The sequence below is a fragment of the Cebus imitator genome, unplaced genomic scaffold (genome assembly GCF_001604975.1).
Source record: "Cebus imitator isolate Cc_AM_T3 unplaced genomic scaffold, Cebus_imitator-1.0 Scaffold537, whole genome shotgun sequence".
Lineage (NCBI taxonomy): Eukaryota > Metazoa > Chordata > Mammalia > Primates > Cebidae > Cebus > Cebus imitator.
This window is the reverse complement of record NW_016107852.1, coordinates 655,483-675,081: the sequence shown is the minus strand read 5'-3', so window position 1 is coordinate 675,081 and position 19,599 is coordinate 655,483. Positions and strand designations below refer to the sequence as shown.

The following is a 19,599-nucleotide window of genomic DNA, read 5'->3' as shown; positions in this document are numbered from 1 at the left end:
TTTAATTTATCATCCCTGAGGGTAATGGAAGATGTGGTTAGTATAAGGAATGCTCACTGCTGTTTGTAGATAATCTAAACCTTGAATTTAAAAAATAGGAGACTACATTTGACCCCCAGAACAGCTTGTTGGGGTTAATTGCTGTATATTTGTCTAAACACATATTTTTACCCTGAGTGCAGACTCAGACTCCTATCCTGAATTGGATCATCAGAATAGCATTATAATCAATGAATCCTTAATCCCAATTCTGATCTTTTCTCCATTTTCCTTGGCAAATCTAACCTTCCAACCTTCTGCATTAAGGTGCTATTTATTTTATTTATTTATTTATTTATTTATCTTTCATTAGTCAAAAGAAAGCTAGAGGTGCTTTTTTTGCTAAATACTATCTTACTCCTAAATTTGTTATGAATGATTTTTTGTGTTTTCACTTGCAGTTGGCAAAGAAAAACTTGAGTATATTTCATTGTAAATATTTTGTACTTTTTAATAAGGCTATGCAAGCCAGGCAACAGTCAGAGAGGATACAGGAAATGGCGGAGTCCAGCACCACCAGATTTCAGACTGCCTGGGTTTGAAGTCTGGTGGTGTAGATACTGGCTTTGTGACCTTGGGCAAGTAATTTAATCTGTCTGATTTTTGTCTGACAAAATTGTTGTGAAGATTAAATGAGAACTATGTGGGTATGGTATTTAGCAGTTATTAAATCATGAATCTACTGAAAACAAATTGCATATTTGTTAAGTAAATTATCTCTTTGAAGTTCCACCTTAATCTCTAGGACATAGCATATGAAGTGGGGCAGTCCTAGTTAATGGGAAGACTGTGGTAGGAAAATTATCTTTCTGGGCATCAGAGAGAGCAGAGGGTAGGGGAAAATTGAGCCCCTTTTCAAAGTGAATCTTATTCCCAAAACTTTCCATCATCTCTGCAAGTTTGATATAGCCTTTCCCCTTCTCATTATTCTATGAGTTGATGTGTTGGAAGGAAACATTTTTTTTATTTGAATATATGTGTGTAGTAGTAGTAGTAGTGGTAGATCACATTTTACTGGGAAAAGAGAGATTAAGGAGAAAGCAGCATTGAAAAAGTAAACAACAATAAGCATCTGCCTAAAATATGTGTATGTTAGGCTATATGGCTTGTCCACGTAGAGGTGCTAGAGTGAGAATCTAGGTCTTAGGACGTTCAGCCCCTGGGTCCTTGCCTGGTAGAAATAAGGGAACTGCATCCAAAAATAGGTAAGGACTTGCCCAAGGCCACATGCTGGTGGTGAAAATGAGAGTCAAGGTCTTTGAGGATGTAAGTCTTGGGGACTCTTGGCCCCTCAAGCAGTGAAATCACGAACTAGTGCCTTCTATTCCACTGCCTCCTCCTTTTAGAAATGCTTAAAAAAAAAAAAAGTCTAAAAAAAAAAAACCTCAAAACAATAAAAACAAATAAGCTTATGTTTGATTCATCTAAGAAAACATTTTAAATGAAGAGGTGATTCCCCACTGACCTTGAATTTCCTTTGGGAGTCCAAAGTAAATGCATTCCCCTGCTTGGAAACCCAGCTGACTTGAGTCTCTGCAGCAGCCTCTGGAAATAAAACTGTGTGTTGCACCAGTGGCAGCTTCCTCCCTCCTAACAAAAATGGTGAAGAAATTAAATTCACCAAGACCCTTGGGCCCACACTCCCCCGAATTCGCCCTCCCACATTTCTGAGGGTTAACAGAATAGTTGCTTTTTATAAACTAGTGAGATGACATTATTAGAATGGAATGGGACTGTTGGCTCACACACTTGCTACCTCCGTGTCAGATTTCTGTGACCTTATATTTCTAGATTGAATTGCAAGACTGTAACTCACCCAGGATTTAAAAGGAGTATTTTGTAATGAACTTTTTAAGGCCTTTTAAAGGATACAAAATTAACTTTATTAGCCATTAATAAAAAGCGTTGTGCAAATCAGTTCCTTTTCCAGCTCATAGTTACTGTTTATATAAAAAAATAATTTCTTGGAATATTTTCACTTCCACCTCCTCACTTCCTTCACACTGTTTTGCCACCTCTCCACCCCCTCACCTGCCTGACTCTATTTCCTGAAAAATCATCTACATTCTTAAGGCAGTTTGAGATTAACCACCTGATATCTCTTTCTGACTGTTTTAAATCAATTTAAAGAAATAATTTGTTAAAAGCTTTAAAAGCAAATTGAACAGAACTTCCTATTTTTAGAGCTATAAAGTTAAAAAGGAAGGGTTGAAGCTTTTCTAGAACATAAAAAGCATATATTTTTCTTATAAAGGAGAATCCGCAAGCCAGATTGTGTAGCCCAAAGGTGCCAATTCTCAGATATGAAATTGCAAACAGCATGAGGAAGGCATTATGTCATCTGGATTCCAGTCTCAGTTCCGCTGTGGTCCGGCCATGGTACCACGGCGCTACTCCATCTCCCTAAGACTAAATTTCTTCTTAAAATGGAGGAGGACCATTCCATACTGAGTTGCTATAAGGATGAAATAAGATAGGATATATAAAAATGTTTCATTGTACTAAAATATTAATCTTTATTCCACAAGGAATTTCTATTGAACACTCTCATGAAAATTTACCTGACCACATTCTCCTATGATTGCTCTATTTAATGGCACTGATTTGACTCATTTTTGTAAATGAGAACATATAGGTTTTAAAGCTTCTGATTATAACCTGTTTGCTAAGAGGAAATGTGACTTTAAAAGGACAGTACCAACTAGGCCCAAGTTCAGAATGGGATTTTGGAAAAAAAGCCATATTCTTCGGGGAACTTCAGTTGAAAGAGTTCTAACTCTGAACCACGTTGAAGCCCATTGGTGAAAGGTTGAGCTCCAGGAGCAGAAGCTCGGATTGTAGGAGGGGAATCTCTAGGCAAGTGTATTTGCACCTTCTGGTGTATTTTTGTCCCAAGTACTGGTCAGGTTATATAGGCATATGTGACCCAGGCTGAGCAATTTGAAAACATAATGTTCTTTAGACAGCACAATATGCTGCTTCTGGGAACGTTATGACATCTAAAGATAACTCTCAAGCAGGCAGGCAGTGGGAGGTGAGGACAAATAGAAAAGGCGCGATGACCTTTTTATAGGCAATTGCAAAACTGGTCTTGAAGCTCAAGGAGCTCACCCCTGTGCATAAAAGTGTGGCCTCCTCTACCTCTCCTGGACACAGAAGACAAATGAGAAATATTTTTGTGCCATGGTAAGTTTCAAGAACCGACTTTCAAGACATTAAAAAGAGGCCCAATGCTGTGCTGTGGTTAAGTCCTGTATGAATGGGCAGGAAGGCAGCGTGTCCATGCCACACCCCACAGGAGGAAAGCACGGGCGCTGAAGTGGCAGCCAGCGTGGGAGGCAGTAGCACTCTATGGTTCTGTGCTGGAAGCGTCTCATGTCTCACATGACAGCTGTCACCTCCACATGACTCCGAAGCGCTGTGACCACCCTCCCATGCCCCGTTCTGCCCTCACATCATTGTTACTTCACTCATCCTGCTCATCTGCTCTTTGAAATTCTTAGTCTGGGCAAAGAGCTGGCAAATACCTGGGATATGAGCACAAATCCCAAACTGTAGTACAGTTTGCACCCAGGATTAGACTTTCCTAGAGAGGAGATCAGTATAACTGAGAACTGTGGTAACTCCCCCTTCTAAACATTTTTTCCACTTGAGCAAGTGGTTGAGAGGAGAGGAAGGAGGCAGCTGCAGTGGCCTCTGACCTCCAGAACCTTTTCCAAGAGGCCTGGCATCATGGGAATTTGCTCAGTATGCTTTGAGGAGGTATTTCAATCCTGCTGGGACCATTCTCAGAGCAGTTTTTGGCTTCTTTGGAGTTCTAGGCTTGAATGTCACTGTATAGAAGTATAGTATTTTATTTCCTAACCAGTTGTTCCTTCCCATGGAAAATTCATGTAACACATTATTAGGTTTCCTGAGAGGTATGCAATAAGACTCCCTTACTGTAATGAGAAAGGGGACATTTTTTTTCCAAGTAGCACATAGTAGTAACCGCTATTTTTATTCAGTGGGTTACATATGCTCACTGGCTATGCACTGAACAATAGCTTCATACAATGGAATGCTCTATTGTTCCCAGTGAAGAATGCTTGATGATAAAAGACCATATTTCACTCTTGGGATAACACAGCTTTACTTTAGACAAATGTATTCCAGACAGGAGTCAACCCTCCATACCCAACATTTAAAGAATGGCACTCAAGGCCGGGCACAGTGGCTCATGCCTGTAATCCCAGCACTTTGGGACACCAAGGTGGGCAGATCATGGGGTCAGGAATTCGAGACCAGCCTGGCCAATATGGTGAAACCTCGTCTCTACTAAAGATACACAAAATTAGCTGGGTGTGGTGACGTGCACCTGTAATCCCAGCTACTTAGGTGGCTGAGGCAGGAGAATCGCTGGAACCCAGGAGGCAGAGGTTACGGTGAGCCGAGATCACACCATTCCACTTCAGCCTGGGTGACAGGGCAAGACTCCATCTCAAAAAAAAAAAAAAAAAGAAGAAGAAGAAGAAAGAATGGCACTCAAATATCTGTCTGAGCCTTTAGGATATGAGATCTGAGTTCTGAGATCACACAAAAGTTATAGTGGAATATTTCCCCCCAATTTTAAATTTGGATGCATAAGCTAGAACAACTAAGTTTGGATGATTCCAATTTAGAAGACAAACCAAATATTTGGAACTCTGAATCCTTGAGTCAAAATGGCTTAAAGCTACTCTTTAAATTGGGCTATACATTGGAATTACCAAGGGAGTTTTAAAACAGCAATAACAACAACAAACTAATTCCTGGCTCCTACCTCCAGAAATTCTAATTTATTTTATTTTACTTTATTTTTTGAGACAAGATCTTGCTCTGTTTCCCAGGCTGGAGTGCAGTGGCATAAACACAGCCTTGAACTTCTGTCATCAAGTGATCCTTCCACCTCAGCCTCCGGAGTAGCTGGGACTACAGGTACACACCACCATGTCCTGCTAATTTTTTTATTTTTTTGTAGACAGAGTCTTACTTTGTTGCCCAGACTGGTCTCAAATTCCTGGGCTCAAATGATTCTCCCACCTTGGACATCCCAAAGTGTTGGGATTATAGGTGTGAGCTACCAAGCCCAGCCTCAGGGAATCTAATTTAATTGATGTGGGGTGTAGCCTGGTATTGGAAGCTTTAATAGCTCCTCAAGAAAAAGGCTGGGTGCAATGGTTCATCCCTGTAATCCCAGCACATTGGGAAGCTGAGGCAGGAGGATCCCTTGAGCCTAGGAGTTCGAGACCAGCCTGGGCAACATGGCAAGACCCTGTTGCTACAAAAATTAGCCGGGCATTGTGGTGAGTGCCTATAGCCCCAGATACTCGAGAAGCTAAGGCAGGGGGATTGCATGAGCCCAGGAGATTGAAGCTGCAGTGAGCCATGATCGGGCCACTGCCCTCCAGCCTGGGTGTAAGCTATAGAACTCATCTAAAAAAAAAAAAAAAAAATCAAGAAAAAAACAACAGATGGTTGCATCTGTACTGAAAATGTATGGACTTTTTTCTTGTCATTATTCTCTAAACAATACAACAGTGATTTATGTAGCATTTACATTGTTTTAGGTATGATAAGTAATCCAGAGATGATTTAAAGTATACAGGAGGATGTATATAGTTATGTGCAAATACTACATCATTTTATGCAAGGGACTTAAGCATCCATGGATTTTGATACCTATGAAGCAGGTGGTCCTGGAACCAATCCCTCATGAATACAGAGCTATAACTGTATTCATTTATTTCATCAGCCCCTTATGTTTCAAAAATCACAGTTTGTATAGCCTTTGCATAAACCCCCCATTTCTTGAGAATGAGGGGTAGCGAAATGGTTTCCATAAAGGATTGTTAAATATCATCCCCTCCATATATCCTTAATGGAAAATCAGATCTTCAAAGGTCCTGACAAGCTTTGTCCTGTTCTGTTTTTCTGTCTTATTTAATTTAACTGCTGCAAGATCACAAATGTCCCACCTCCAGGAAGGTCTTGGAGAAGAATCTGAAAATATATGTTTGCGGGTTACTGAGAGCTGAAAGCAGGCTCTTATCCTTCATCAGGCAAAGGGAAACCCCTAGTTCCATCTGACTTGAGATGAACTGTGGGTTCTTTTTCCTTTAATCATTGTTTATTAAGATGGCTACCTCAAATATATATTTGTTACCACCTGTCTCCCCATGGTTCTGTTGCTTCAGGCCTCTTAACATGTGGCAGCTCTGAAGAGCCTAGTTAGTCTCTAGCAAAATTACATCCCTAAGACTAGTGTCTTTGTGCCTTTGCCAGTAGCTAAAATGTTTGTTTAATTACATTACCTAGTTTAAAGGCTTATGCCGCTGTCTGTAGACTAGCTGCCAGATTGCTTCGTACAGTTTGTCAGTGCATTTTAAAAAATGCAATTTTTCTTTTCTTCTTTTTTGAGACAGAGTCCCATTCTGTTGCCCAGGCTAGAGTGCAATGGCACAATCTTGGCTCACTGCAACCTCTGACTTCCAGGTTTAAGCAATTCTCTTGCCTCAGCCTCCTGAGTAGCTGGGATTATAGGCAACCGCCATCACCCGGCCAGTTTTTTTTTTTGTTTTTCGTAGAGACAAGGTTTCTCCCTGTTGGCCAGGCTGGTTTCAAACTCCTGTCCTCAGGTGATCCACCCGCCTTGGCCTCCCAAAGTGCTGGGATTACAGGCGTGAGCCATCACGCCCAGCCTGAAAAATGCAATTTTTCTATTTCCCGCTTATTCTGCTGCCAAATTCTGGTCTGATGCTGTGTTCGCTTAGTGGGTGGGATATGTAAAATTATACATGGGGAGATGGTGGCCTGGTTAGAGTGTTTATTGTTTATGTAGGAAGGTTTCTGTGTTGTTTTCATGAAGACTGTGATTCTAAGGAGCACTTTAAAAAGATTCTTTTGGGGCTAGGCGTGGTACCTCATGCCTGTAATTCCAGCACTTTGGGAGGCTGAGGTGCGTGGATCATTTGAGGTCAGGAGTTCAAGACCAGCCTGGCCAATGTGGTGAAACCCTGTCTCTACTAAAAATAGAAAAATTAGCCAGGCATGATGGTGGGCACCTGTAGTCTCAGCTACTTTGGAGGCTGAGGCAGAAGAATTGCTTGAACCCCAGATGCTACAGTGAGCCAAGATGATACCATTGCACTTCAGCCTGGGCAACAGAGGGAGACACCACCCCTAAATAAACAGATAAACAAACAAACAAATAAATAAATAAATTCTTTGGAATGTTTCTTTAAAGGTGTCTCTTAGGGATCAGCTACTGTTACTTATTGATTGTAAATAAGTAGGGGCCCACAAGCCCTGGATACCTTAAACAATCTTTCATGGAATTTTCTCAGGAGACATTTTATATGTTCTTCACCCTTATAACTTAAAGAAGCAAAGAGTGAAAGAGACCCATTGTTTTTCACTAGTGGTTACATGGTACTGAAGGGTTTTTTTTTTTTCACTAAATTAAAAATTTTCTCAATTATCCCCTTTGACTTGCTCCCTCACTTCATTCAGGCATTTGCTCAAATGTCAGCCTCCCCTGCACAGCCCACGTTCAATCTCAGTCCCCTTCCTCCTGCGTCCTCACACCCTCCTAATCTTCATTTCTCACCTCTCTCTTACACGCACACTAGAATATAAGTTCTTCGATGGCAGGGATTTTGTTCGGTGTGGTATCCCCAGGGCTTGGAATGGTTCCTGGCACACAATACGTGCTCACTGAATATCTGTGAGCCAGCTCTGAACCAGGCTGCCTGCCTGACTTGGCCTCTCAGCTTTACAGCATTTACTGTTCAGGGCCCTTGGACAAGTTACTTGCCCTCTGCCATTGTTTCATCACTTTTGAAGTGGGGATAGTAACAGTGTCCCCTTCACAGGTGTAATAAATTGCTGTATCAACCTTGGCTGTTTTTAATTACATCATCAAACAGGGTTAGTTATTTTTCCTGTGTGAAGAGCTGCTGGGCAGGCAGTCTGCACGTACCTTCACTGTCCTTCTGTTCCCTATGGAATATGGTCAATAGTCTCATCACTCAACTGACCATACTTTTCTCCTGTATCCCCCACCAAAGACGGATCATGTTGGAAGTTCATTTTCCCCTCTGTGAAATGAAATCGACCTAATTTCTTCCTGCCTTAATCCCCTGTGACTCTTCTTAGTAAGGTAGCCTGTCCCCAGCCCTTGTCCAGGAGTGAGGTCCCCAGGAGCCTGGCTTCAGGGATGCTTTTGGTAGCAGGTCCCACCTTTCTCGGTGTCCCCAACTTCCTCAAGTCTCACTGGAATAGGTATTCTTTGCAGTCACCTTGTTATTTGGAGGTTTGGATTTGTTTCCAATACTCCCACCTCTTACCCCTCAGGAGGCAGTGCTGTGTAGTAGTTAGGAGCACTGGCTTTGAATTCGACAGAACTTGGTTCACAACCCTGCCCTTTCTGTGATATCTTGGCCAATGACTTCACCTCACCCCTGCTATTTTTTAAAAATCTGGGCAGTAAAGACAACCATGCATACTTCGTATGGAAGTTGTAGCTATAAAGACAATGTGTGTAGGAAAAAAACTCAGCTCTGGGCTTGGCACACCGTTATCAATCATTTCATCCATAGTTTCAACCATCGTTATCGAGCAGGTGCCTGGCACCAGTTCTCAGCAAATACGTGCTGAATGGAGGCATTTCTATTTTTTTACTCACTGGCTTTTCCATACTGTTAGCTGTTTTACTGCATCAAAACCCAAATCATGAGTAAAAGAGTAGATCCAACCAAGGAGGGTTTGGGGCTTACATTTCTCATCAGAGAAACTTAAACTAAAATTAGATTGAAATCAGATTTGTCAGAGGGAGAAAAAAAAAAGCAATAGGAAAAGGTGACTTGCTAATAACTATGGATATAAAACTTTAGCATGGGGTGGGTGGGTGAGAGGTCACTGGCAAGCCTTCTTTCCTGACCTCCAGAGGGGTCATTTTGGAGAAACTGCTGCCTGCTTAATGAAAGTCAAAGCACCCAGAAATGAAAGGACTTAGCCGTAGGTCACAGGCCTAGTAAACCACAGAATGAGGAAGAGAAGTCGGCTTTCTAGCACCAGCCAAGCCTGCTCTCTCAGGGCATACATAAAAGCCAGAGCTCCTTTTTGCTTTAATCTTATGACATTTTCTTTCTTACCGATGGCAGGAAATGGATAATTTGGGATGTTCTTGTTTTATTGGATGATTCTCCTTCTCTCTCTAATATGTCCTTCCAGTTTTCCTAGCTTCTTCCTATAGCAGTTTTTTTCCCTCAAAGTGTGAACTTCAGACAACTTGCATCAAAATGGCTGTGGTGTCTATTTAACTTGAAATCCTTTGTACCTCTTCCTACATAAGACTGTCCTGGGAGAGGCTTGCCTTTTAACATACATGCCAAGTGATTCTAATACCCACTGAAACTTGTAGCCTCTAGCCCTAAGGGAGTGGACAGGGTCTTCTCTGACTGAATGAGGTCAACCCCATGAATCTTTCCTGTCTCATTGGCCCATGTAAGACTCAGAAGGATGAGATCAGTGTCCATTTGAGCAACTCCATGGTTATGTTTGAAAGTCTCTAGCATCATGCCTTTTCTTGGCCTTGAAATATAGGTAAAGTTCAAAATTCAAATTTGCCATTTCATTAGAGCTTGAGGATCAGTTTTGTTTTGTTTTGTTTTTTGACAGGGTCTCACTCTGTCACCAGGCTGGAAGTGCAGTGACATGATCTCGGCTCACTGCAACCTCTGCCTCCCAGGTTCAAGCAATTATCCTGCCTCAGCCTCCCCAGTAGCTGGGACTACAGGTGTGTGCCACCATGCCCAGCTAATTTTTGTATTTTTAGTAGAGATGGGTTTCACCATGTTAGCCAGGATGGTCTTGATCTCCTGACCTGTGATCCACCTGCCTCGGCCTCCTAAAGTACTGGGATTACAGGCATGAGCCACTGCGCACAGCTGGGGATGGTTTTTATTTCTGTGAACTCCTTCAGAAACATTTAGAACACAATCCAAATGCTCGGAAATGTTTTTTAAAAAAAACAAACCCACTAGTACTTTGAAGCCTGCCATCTTTCCAAGGTCAGAGCAACCTGCAGCAGTTTCTAAAAATGGACCTTTCTGATACAGGTCACTAAGCAGGAATGGCCTCTATGTTGCTCTGTTTACAGTTTCACATCTGACACCTTCAGAACAACAGTGCTGACGTGATGAGGCATGAGGACCAACATCAGTCTGTGGGAATTCCTGAGAAAATGCAAACTGGGACTGCTGCTTGTGTGCATTTGGTGGCATCCCCGCCAAATCCAGCCGTGTTTGGATTCAAGGCCCTTTTAACCTTTGCTGCGCGATTCCTCGTCACCTTTCCATCATTGTCTCAAAGTCAGGGGCAGAGGTCAAAAACTCCACGTCACTCCGCAAGATAGTAATGAATAGAAGCATGAGCTCATGTTCAGGACTTTAAGACTCACCATGTTTTCTTTCGTTTTGTTTAATCTATCTTGCATTTCTCTTCTTTGCAAACTTGTGAGTTTACAAAACATCACCTAGCTGCAAATCTAATTTTAGGACCTTTCAAGAAAATGGTCAGAAAAGGCTAACTTATCTTTGCTATTTTCAGGACAGCCCTAACACATCTGGTGTTTTCCTTTTGTATAATAATTTGTGCATATTCCCGTCCCAAACCCTAAATGGGCAGACTGCGTGGGTGGTATTAGAATTACCATTTCTTGGGATTAACATTCTAAAATTAAGAAAATGGCGTAAAAGAAAGGGGGCACTTGACATTAAATATACATGAGGTGATTCGACTGGATCACTGGGCATACATGCTCATAGGATTCCTAGTAAGTTCTGAAGAAGTGGACTAATTGGTATCAATTTAGGATCCTGTTTACAGGAATCAATTTTGATTTGCAAACTTATCCTGCTGTCTTTAAATAAATAATTCTAGTATGCTCTCAAAATGTTAGCTTTGGGTGTCGAAGCATTTTCATTCTTTAATTCTCACAAACCTGATAATAGGGATTATTACTACTCTATTTTACAGATGAGATAGATTTGCAAGAGGGCAGTCTTATCAAGGGGATACAGGTATTAAGTGTGGATTTAAAGTCCAGTCTAATAGCCCAAGCTTTTACGTCAGTAAAAACCAGTTCAGATGAGCTGGTTTGTAGTGATTGCCAAAATCCTTGAACCAATATGGGTTCTTCAGCCTCTTGGAGAACAGAGTTGGGCTTGGCCAATGCTTTTATTTGTTTAGCTTTAAAGAAAGCACACACTGGGGCCTTTTGTTTCCCCAGCAGTGTTGATTCACATTCCCTGAATAAATTAACCTTCCTGTCTTGTCTCACTCATTTGGCAGGAGCAAGTTTACATGCCAATAAAAATAGAAATGGGAGAAACAATACTGCAAGAAGAGAGAAGTGACAGAGGGCTTTAGAGTGCACCAAAATATGAACACAAGCTCGTCATTTTCTACACCCCTTTCAAAACAAAACAAAGCAAACCCCCACAGCTTGATTCCAATCAGTTTGTTCTGTGATTTCATAAGTGGGTGAAATGCCTGATTAATATTGAAATGTAGAAACATTTATTATTTTGTAAGAGAATACTTGAGACTTCCAGTAAGATTTTATCATTTCTCTCCCAAATAGTGGAAGCTTGATAAATGATGATGAGTTTCTGTACTAGACTTACTAGTACTTACTCACAGATCTAGAAGTCTCTGTGTCCATTGCAGGATGGGTTCTATGTGGGTCAAATGTAGCTTCTGAAGAAGTTGAGATTTGTCTTTGTGCCCTGTTATTAGCAGCACCCTAATGAAGCACTGAAGCTACTCCCATCTTCTCTCTGCTTCCTCCATACTGCCCCCCAAGCCCAATCTCCCTAAAATCTTTCCTCCCTGGGAATTGTTCCTCTATATCTGCCTCTTTCCTGGTTCCTCATCCAAACTTGCCTTTGCATTTCTTACTCTCTCAGAGCCTTGCTAGGAGATGATTTGCTAATCTTTGATATGGCTAAGAATAGCAAATATCCTTTGAGAACAATACAATCTTACGCTCACATACAATGGGAATAATAAAGCTACTATTCATATTTAAGGCAATTTTGCAGGTTATCAACATTTTACCATAAAGGAGTGAGTTCTCAATGGTGTAATCTCAGTGACAAATTGGTTGGAGCTATATATGTATAGATAGGTGTATCTGTGTACAGTGATAGGTGACAGGATCTTCATGTCTTGCGCAGAATGTGACTTAAAGGCTAACACACTGCAGCCTGTGTGTTCTGGGGCATCCTGAGATCTCCCTGTGTGACTGACACTTCCCCTGAGGACTCTTCCCAGTGCAGTTGGTAGGAAACCGTTATGGCCAATGATGGTGGGCCAGGAAGGTGAGGGGCAGAGGGTATGTCAGATATCCTAACAGTGTATATAGTTTAAAGGCTCATTTCATAATTCTGGAAATTGTTTTCTAGGGATATGGTGATCATTCAAATGTAAATATCTTCATCTTGAATATATTGGAAAAAACAGCTCTAGCAGTATAACAGCGTATGGGTTTGCCCTTTGTGGATTGTGGGTAGGAAGAGTTTTATCCTGAACTAGTTTTCTCTGCTACCCAACTGCTTATGAAATATGAACACGGGCTTGGCTCAGTGGCTCACACCTGTAATCCCAGCATTTTGGGAGGCTGAGGTGGGTAGATCATTTGAGGTCAGGCGTTCAAGACCAGCCTGGTCAACACAGTGAAACCCCATCTCTACAAAAAATAAAAAAAATTAGCCAGGCGTAGTGGCACATGCCTGTACTCCCAGCTGCTTGGGAGGCTGAGGCAGGAGAATTGCTTGAAGCCAAGAGGAGAGGTTGAGTGAGCCAAGATTGCAGCACTGCACTCCAGCCTGGGTGACAGAGTGAGACTCTGTCTCAAAAATAAAAATCAGCCTGGCGCGGTGGCTCAAGCCTGTAATCCCAGCACTTTGGGAGGCCGAGGCAGGTGGATCACAAGGTCAAGAGATCGAGACCATCCTGGTCAACATGGTGAAACCCCGTCTCTACTAAAAATACAAAACATTAGCTGGGCATGGTGGTGCGTGCCTGTAATCCCAGCTACTCAGGAGGTTGAGGCAGGAGAATTGCCTGAACCCAGGAGGCGAAGGTTGCGGTGAGCTGAGATGGCGCCATTGCACTCCAGCCTGGGTAACAAGAGTGAAACTCCATCTCAAATAAATAAATAAATAAATAAATGAAAATGAAAAAATTAAAAAATGTATGAACCCAAGCTTGAAACCCAATAAAATGGGGATTTAGATTTGTCAATTGCCCTCAACAGCCACAAGTTAAGGTGGCTATATGTAACAATTAAAAATACAGATGTCCAGTTAAGTTTGAATTTCTGATAATCAATGAATTTATTTTAGTCAAAGTAGGTACCCAATTTTATCTACCAAACTCAGTCACATGACAATTTAGATGTATTAAAAAATGTAGGTTCATTATTTTGTCTTCCTTACAAACCCACTTCTGCTAGTTGGCAATAATAATAATAATAATTTTTATTTCTAGCCAAGTTAAAAGCTAGCCTGTTCTAATCATTTGAATAGTCTCTTAAGGGACTCAGTCTCTGAAACAAAATCCTCCCTTGCTCAGATGTCATCTTTTGTCCCCACTGCCCAGCTGTCTTGCTAAACAGTGTCTGGGGGTTTGGAGCAGTGGTGAGTGCAGGTCTTCGGCACCATCTCTCCTGGTCCCTTGGCTTTGTCCTCAGCCTTCCCAACCACTGCTGGCCTCCAACACTGAATCCTGCAGCTGGTAAATCCATGGTCAGCCATGGCCTGGGCAATGCCCCTGATTGCTGGCAACACCCCACTTATAGATTCAGCTTCTGCTCAGCTTCCCTTAGCTTCAGACACTTAGCATCCGCCAAACTTTCATCCCAGCAACTCCTGACCCAGGGCCCATCCTAGGTCATCTCACCCTACCATAGTTGCCTCCTTGCAAGTCTGCAGGTTGCCATCTGATGTCTGAGATTCTTCCTTCTGTCTGGACCCCTAGAGACCTCGAAATAAAGCCAGGCCAGACCTGCTCCAGTGACCTTCTCCTAGGGTCTCCAGTGGTGCAGTGGAGCCAAGGTTCCCTGAGCCCTTTGGCATTCCCTTCACTTACCTTGCACACTTGTCCTCTCCTCCCTGAGTCTGGAGGAGAAATCAGAGCTTGGTCCTCACAGCTTTGCTTGCCTCCATCTTTTCCCTCATTTCCACAAGTTGCTGGGATCTTGAGGCCCGAGTTTTCTCACTGTTTCTCATTCTTCATGTGCTTCCCTACTTCCATAACTGCAAGCTTCCTGTCTTAGTTGGGAAGGGTGTCTTCTTTGCACTATGGGAAAATTTTGGCAATTAGAATCCTCTCGGCCTAACCCTGGATAGGTTACAGTGGTTGTCAAAAGTGTGATCATGCCCAGGATCTTCTGGAAGATACAAATTCCAGACCCTACTCTAAACCTAATGAATCAGCAACTCTGGAGTTTGAGTCTTGCAGTCTGATTTACCAAGTCGTCCCCATGATTCTGATGCACCCTAAAGAACCACAGCATTAAATATTTCTGCAAATTCTTTCTCTTTCTCTCTACCAATTCCTCTCTTACCATTTTTCATGCCTAAAGTCTTGTTAGGCAGATCAATTACTCCCTCTTAATCTAATCGATTGATTAAAAAGCTAGATAAACTCAAATCAATTTATGATTAAAAAAAGAAATTTGGGCTGGGCACGGTGGCTCACGCCTGTAATCCCAGCACTTTGTGAGGCCGAGGCAGGCAGATCACAAGGTTGGAAGTTTGAGACCAGCCTGGCCAGCATGGTGAAACCCCATCTCTACTAAAAATATAAAAATTAGCTGGGTGTGGTGGCAAGCGCCTTGTAATCCCAGCTACTTGGGAGGCTGAGACAGGAGAATTGCTTGAACCCGGGAGGTGGAGGTTGCAGTGTTTCAAGATCATGCCATTGCACTCCAGCGTGGGGGACAAGAGCGAGACTTTGCCTCAAAAAGAAAAAAAGAGGGAAATTTGGCCCAGCATAGTGGCTCATGCTTGTTATCCCAGCACTTTGGGAGGCCAAGATGGGCAGATCACTGGGGATTAAGAGTTTGAGACCAGCCTGGCAACATGGTGAAACCCCATTTCTACTAAAAATACAAAAATTAGCCAGTCATGGTGACAGGCACCTGTAGTCCCAGCTACTCGGGAGGCTGAGGCAAGAGAATCACTTGAACCTGGGAGGCAGAGGTTACAATGAGCCAAGATTGTGCCAGCCTGGGCAACAAGACCGAGACTCCATCTCAAAAAAAAAAAAAAAATATGTATATATATATATAGCCTTAAAAGCAAAGGAAATTCTGATATATGCTGCAACATGGATGAACTCTGAGAATATTATGCTAAGCAAAATAAGCCAGTCACAACAAGACAAATACTGTATATGATTCCACTTGTGTAAGGTACCCAGAGTAGTCAAATTCATACACACAAAATGTAGAATGGCAGTTGCCACAGGTCAGAGGAGTGGGGGTTAGGGAGTTTTGCTTAGTAGGTACAGAGTTTCAATTTTACAAGATGAAAAGAGTTCTGGACATTGGAAATACAACAGTGGGAATGTACTTAATGCTACTGAAGTGTACCCTTAAAAAACCATTATACTAGCAAACCAAATTCAACAATACACTAACAAGATCATTCATCACAACCAAGTACAATTTATCCCTGGGGTGCAAATCAATCAATACTATACATCATCTCGATAGAATGAAGAACAAAATCCATATGATCATTTCAGGTGAAGCTGAAAAAGCATTTGATCCCTTGATGATAAAAGTCCTTCAAAAAACTGAGTATAGAAGGAAGATATTTCAACACAATGAAAGCCATAGATGACAGATCCACAATTAGCATCATATTGAACGGGATAAAAAACTGAAAGCCTTTTCTCTAAGATCTGGAACATAACAAGGCTACCCACTTTCACTGCTGGTATTCAACATAGTACTGGAAGTCCTAGCTAGAGCAGTCAGACAAGAAAAAGAAATAAGGGGCATCCAAATTGAAAAGGAAGAAGGCCAATTATTCTTATTTGCAGTTAATATGATCTTATATTTGGAAAAACCTAAAGACTCCACTAAAAAACTATTAGAAATGATAAACAAATTCAGTCGTGTAACAGGATACAAAATCAACATACCAAAATCAGTAGCATTTCTATTAGGTTGGTGCAAAAGTGATGGCAGTGTTAGCCAATAAAAGTAATGGCGAAAACCACAATTACTTTTGCACCAACCCAATATATGCCAACAGTGAACAATCTGAACAAGAAATTTAAAAAGTAATCTCATTTACAATAGCCACAAATAATATTAAATATCCAGGAATTAACCAAGTAAGTGAAAGATCTCTATAATAAAAACTATTTATATAATACACTGATGAAAGAAATTGAAGAAGGCACAAAAAATAGAAATATATTCCATTTTCACAGATTGCAAGAATCAATATTGTTAAACTGTCCGTACTACCCAAAGCAATCTACAGATTCAAAGCAATCCCTATCAAAATGCCAATGATATTCTTCATAGAAATAGAAAAAACAATCCTAAAATTCACATGTAATCACAAAAGATCCAGAATAGCCAAAGCTGTCCTCAGCAAAAAGAATAAAACTGGGGGAATCACATTACCTGACTTCAAATTATTCTACAGAGCTATAGTTACCAAACAGCCTGGTACTGGCATAAAAACAAACACATAGACCAATGGAACAGAATAGAGAACCCAAAACGAATCCACATACCTACAGCGATCGCATTTTTGACAAGGTGCCAAGAACATACACTGGGAAAAAGATAGTCTCTCAATAAATGGTGCTGGGAAAACTAGATATCCATAGGCAGAAAAGTGAAACAGAGAAAAAGAGACAGGTAGATTCCTGTCTCTTACCATATACAAAAATCAAATCAAAGTCAATTAAAGAGGCCGGACACAGTGACTCAAGCCTGTAATGCCAGCACTTTGGGAGGCCAATGCAGGGAGATCACTTGAGGTCAGGAGTTCAAGACCAGCCTGGCCAACATGATGAAACCCCATCTCTACTAAAAATATGAAAATTAGCCAGGTGTAGTAGTAGGCGCCTGTAATCCCAGCTACTCGGGAGGCTGAGACAAGAGAATTGATTGAACCCACAAGGTAGAAGTTACAGTGAGCCGAGATTGTGCCACTGCACTCCAGCCTGGGTGACAGACTGAGACTTTATCTTAAAAAAAAAAAAAGTATTAAAGAACGAAATTTAAGACCTCAGACTATGAAACTACTAAAGGAAAATACTGGGGAAACTCTCCAGGACACTGGAGTGGAAAAAGATTTCTTGAGTAATACCCCACAAGCATAGACAACCAAAGCAAAAATGGACAAATGGGATCTCATCAAGTTGAAAAGCTTCTGCATAGCAAAGGAAATACTCAACAAAATCAAGGAACAACCCACAGAATGGGGGAAAATATTTGCAAATGACCCATCTGACAAGGGATTAATAACCAGAATATATAAGGAGCTCCAACAATTCTATAGGAAAAAATATAATAAACCGATTTAAAAATGGGTAAAAGATCTGGAGACATTTCTCAAAAGAAGACATATAAATGGCAAACAGATATATACAAAGGTGCTTAACATCATTGATCATTAGAGAAATGCAAATCTAAACCACAATGAGATGTCATATCATCTCATCCTCATTAAAATGGCTAATGTCCAAACAGATATGTGAAAAAGTGCCCAACATCACTGATTGTTAGAGAAATGCAAATATAAACTACAATGAGATATTATATCATTTCACCCCCATTAAAATAGCTTATGTCCAAAAGACAGTAACAAATGCTGGTGAGGATGTGGAGAAAAGGGAGCCCTCATGCCCTCATACAATGTTGGTTGGAATGCAAATTAGTACAACCACTGTGGAGAACAGTTTCAAGGTTTCTCAGAAAACTAAAAAGAGAGCCACCATTGGGTCCAGCAATCCCACTGCAGGGTGTGTACCCCAAAGAAAAGAAATCAGTACATCAAAGAGGTATCTTCACTCCTGTGTTTGTTGCAACATTCTTTACAATAGCTAAGATTTGGAAGCAACTTAAGTGTCCATCAACAGATGAATGGATAAAGAAAATGGGCTACTTACACACAATGGAATATTATTCAGTCATCAAAAAAAATAAGATCCGCTCTTTTCCTCCCCGGCTGTGTAAGGATAGGCTGCCATCATGAATGACTCAGTAACTATCCACACTAGAAAGTTCATGACCAACCGACTGCTTCAGAGGAAACAAATGGTCATTGATGTCCTTCACCCCGGGAAGGCAACAGTGCCTAAGACAGAAATTCGTGAAAAACTAGCCAAAATGTACAAGACCACACCAGATGTCATCTTTGTATTTGGATTCAGAACTCATTTTGGTGGTGGCAAGACAACTGGCTTTGGCATGATTTATGATTCCCTGGATTATGCAAAGAAAAATGAACCCAAACATAGACTTGTAAGACATGGCCTGTATGAGAAGAAAAAGACCTCAAGAAAGCAATGAAAGGAACGCAAGAACAGAATGAAGAAAGTCAGGGGGACTGCAAAGGCCGACGTTGGTGCTGGCAAAAAGCCGTAGGAGTAAAGGTGCTGCAATGATGTTATCTATGGCCGTTGTGGATTTTTCACCAGAAGCTTAATAAACTAAAAACTTTCATGTGAAAAAAAAAAAAATGAGATCCTGTTATTTGCAACAACATGGATCAAACTGGAGATCATTATGTTGAGTGAAATGAGCCTGGGACAGAAAGACAAACATTGCATGTTCTCACTTGTTTGTGGATCTAAAAATCAAAACAACTGAGGTCATGGACATAGCAGAGGGATGGTTACAGAGGCTGGGAAGGGTAGCGGGAGGTTGGGGGAAGGTAGGGATGCTTAATGCATAGAAAAAGATAGAATGACTAAGACTTACTATTTGATAGAACAACAAGGTGACTATAGTCCATAATGTAATTATACATTTAAGAATGTCTAAAATCGTATAATTGGATAGTTTGTAACACAAAGAATAAATGCTTGAGGAGATGAATACCCCATTCTTTATGATGTGATTATTACACATTACATGCTTATATCAAAACATCTCATGTACCCCATAAATGTATACACCTACTTTATAACCACAAAAATTAAAAATAAAAACGTTAAAATAAAAAAAAATGGGTAAGATGGTAAATTTTGTTATATTTTATCAAAATTAAATTTTTAAAAATAAAAAGAAAGGAATTTGATGATTAAAGCAGAAATTAAAACTGCGTTAAAAACAACTTAAGCGGGCCGGGCCTGGTGGCTCAAGCCTGTAATCCCAGCACTTTGGGAGGCCGAGGCGGGTGGATCACGAGGTCAAGAGATCGAGACCATCCTGGTCAACACGGTGAAACCCCGTCTCTACTAAAAAAAAAATGACAAAAAAATCAGCTGGGCATGGTG

At 41.1% G+C, this 19,599-nt stretch overlaps 2 protein-coding genes across 4 annotated transcripts in view; both read left to right on the top strand.

The window, feature by feature from the left end:
- SHROOM3 (shroom family member 3) overlaps nt 1-19,599 on the top strand; it is a 379,035-nt gene that overhangs the window by 142,133 nt on the left and 217,303 nt on the right. The window lies entirely within an intron of this gene.
- Nucleotides 18,350-18,821, top strand: LOC108293420 (40S ribosomal protein S24-like). The gene has a single exon (XM_037733555.1). It carries the CDS (start codon nt 18,350-18,352, stop codon nt 18,668-18,670), a length of 321 nt encoding a protein of 106 aa, XP_037589483.1. The 3' UTR covers nt 18,671-18,821.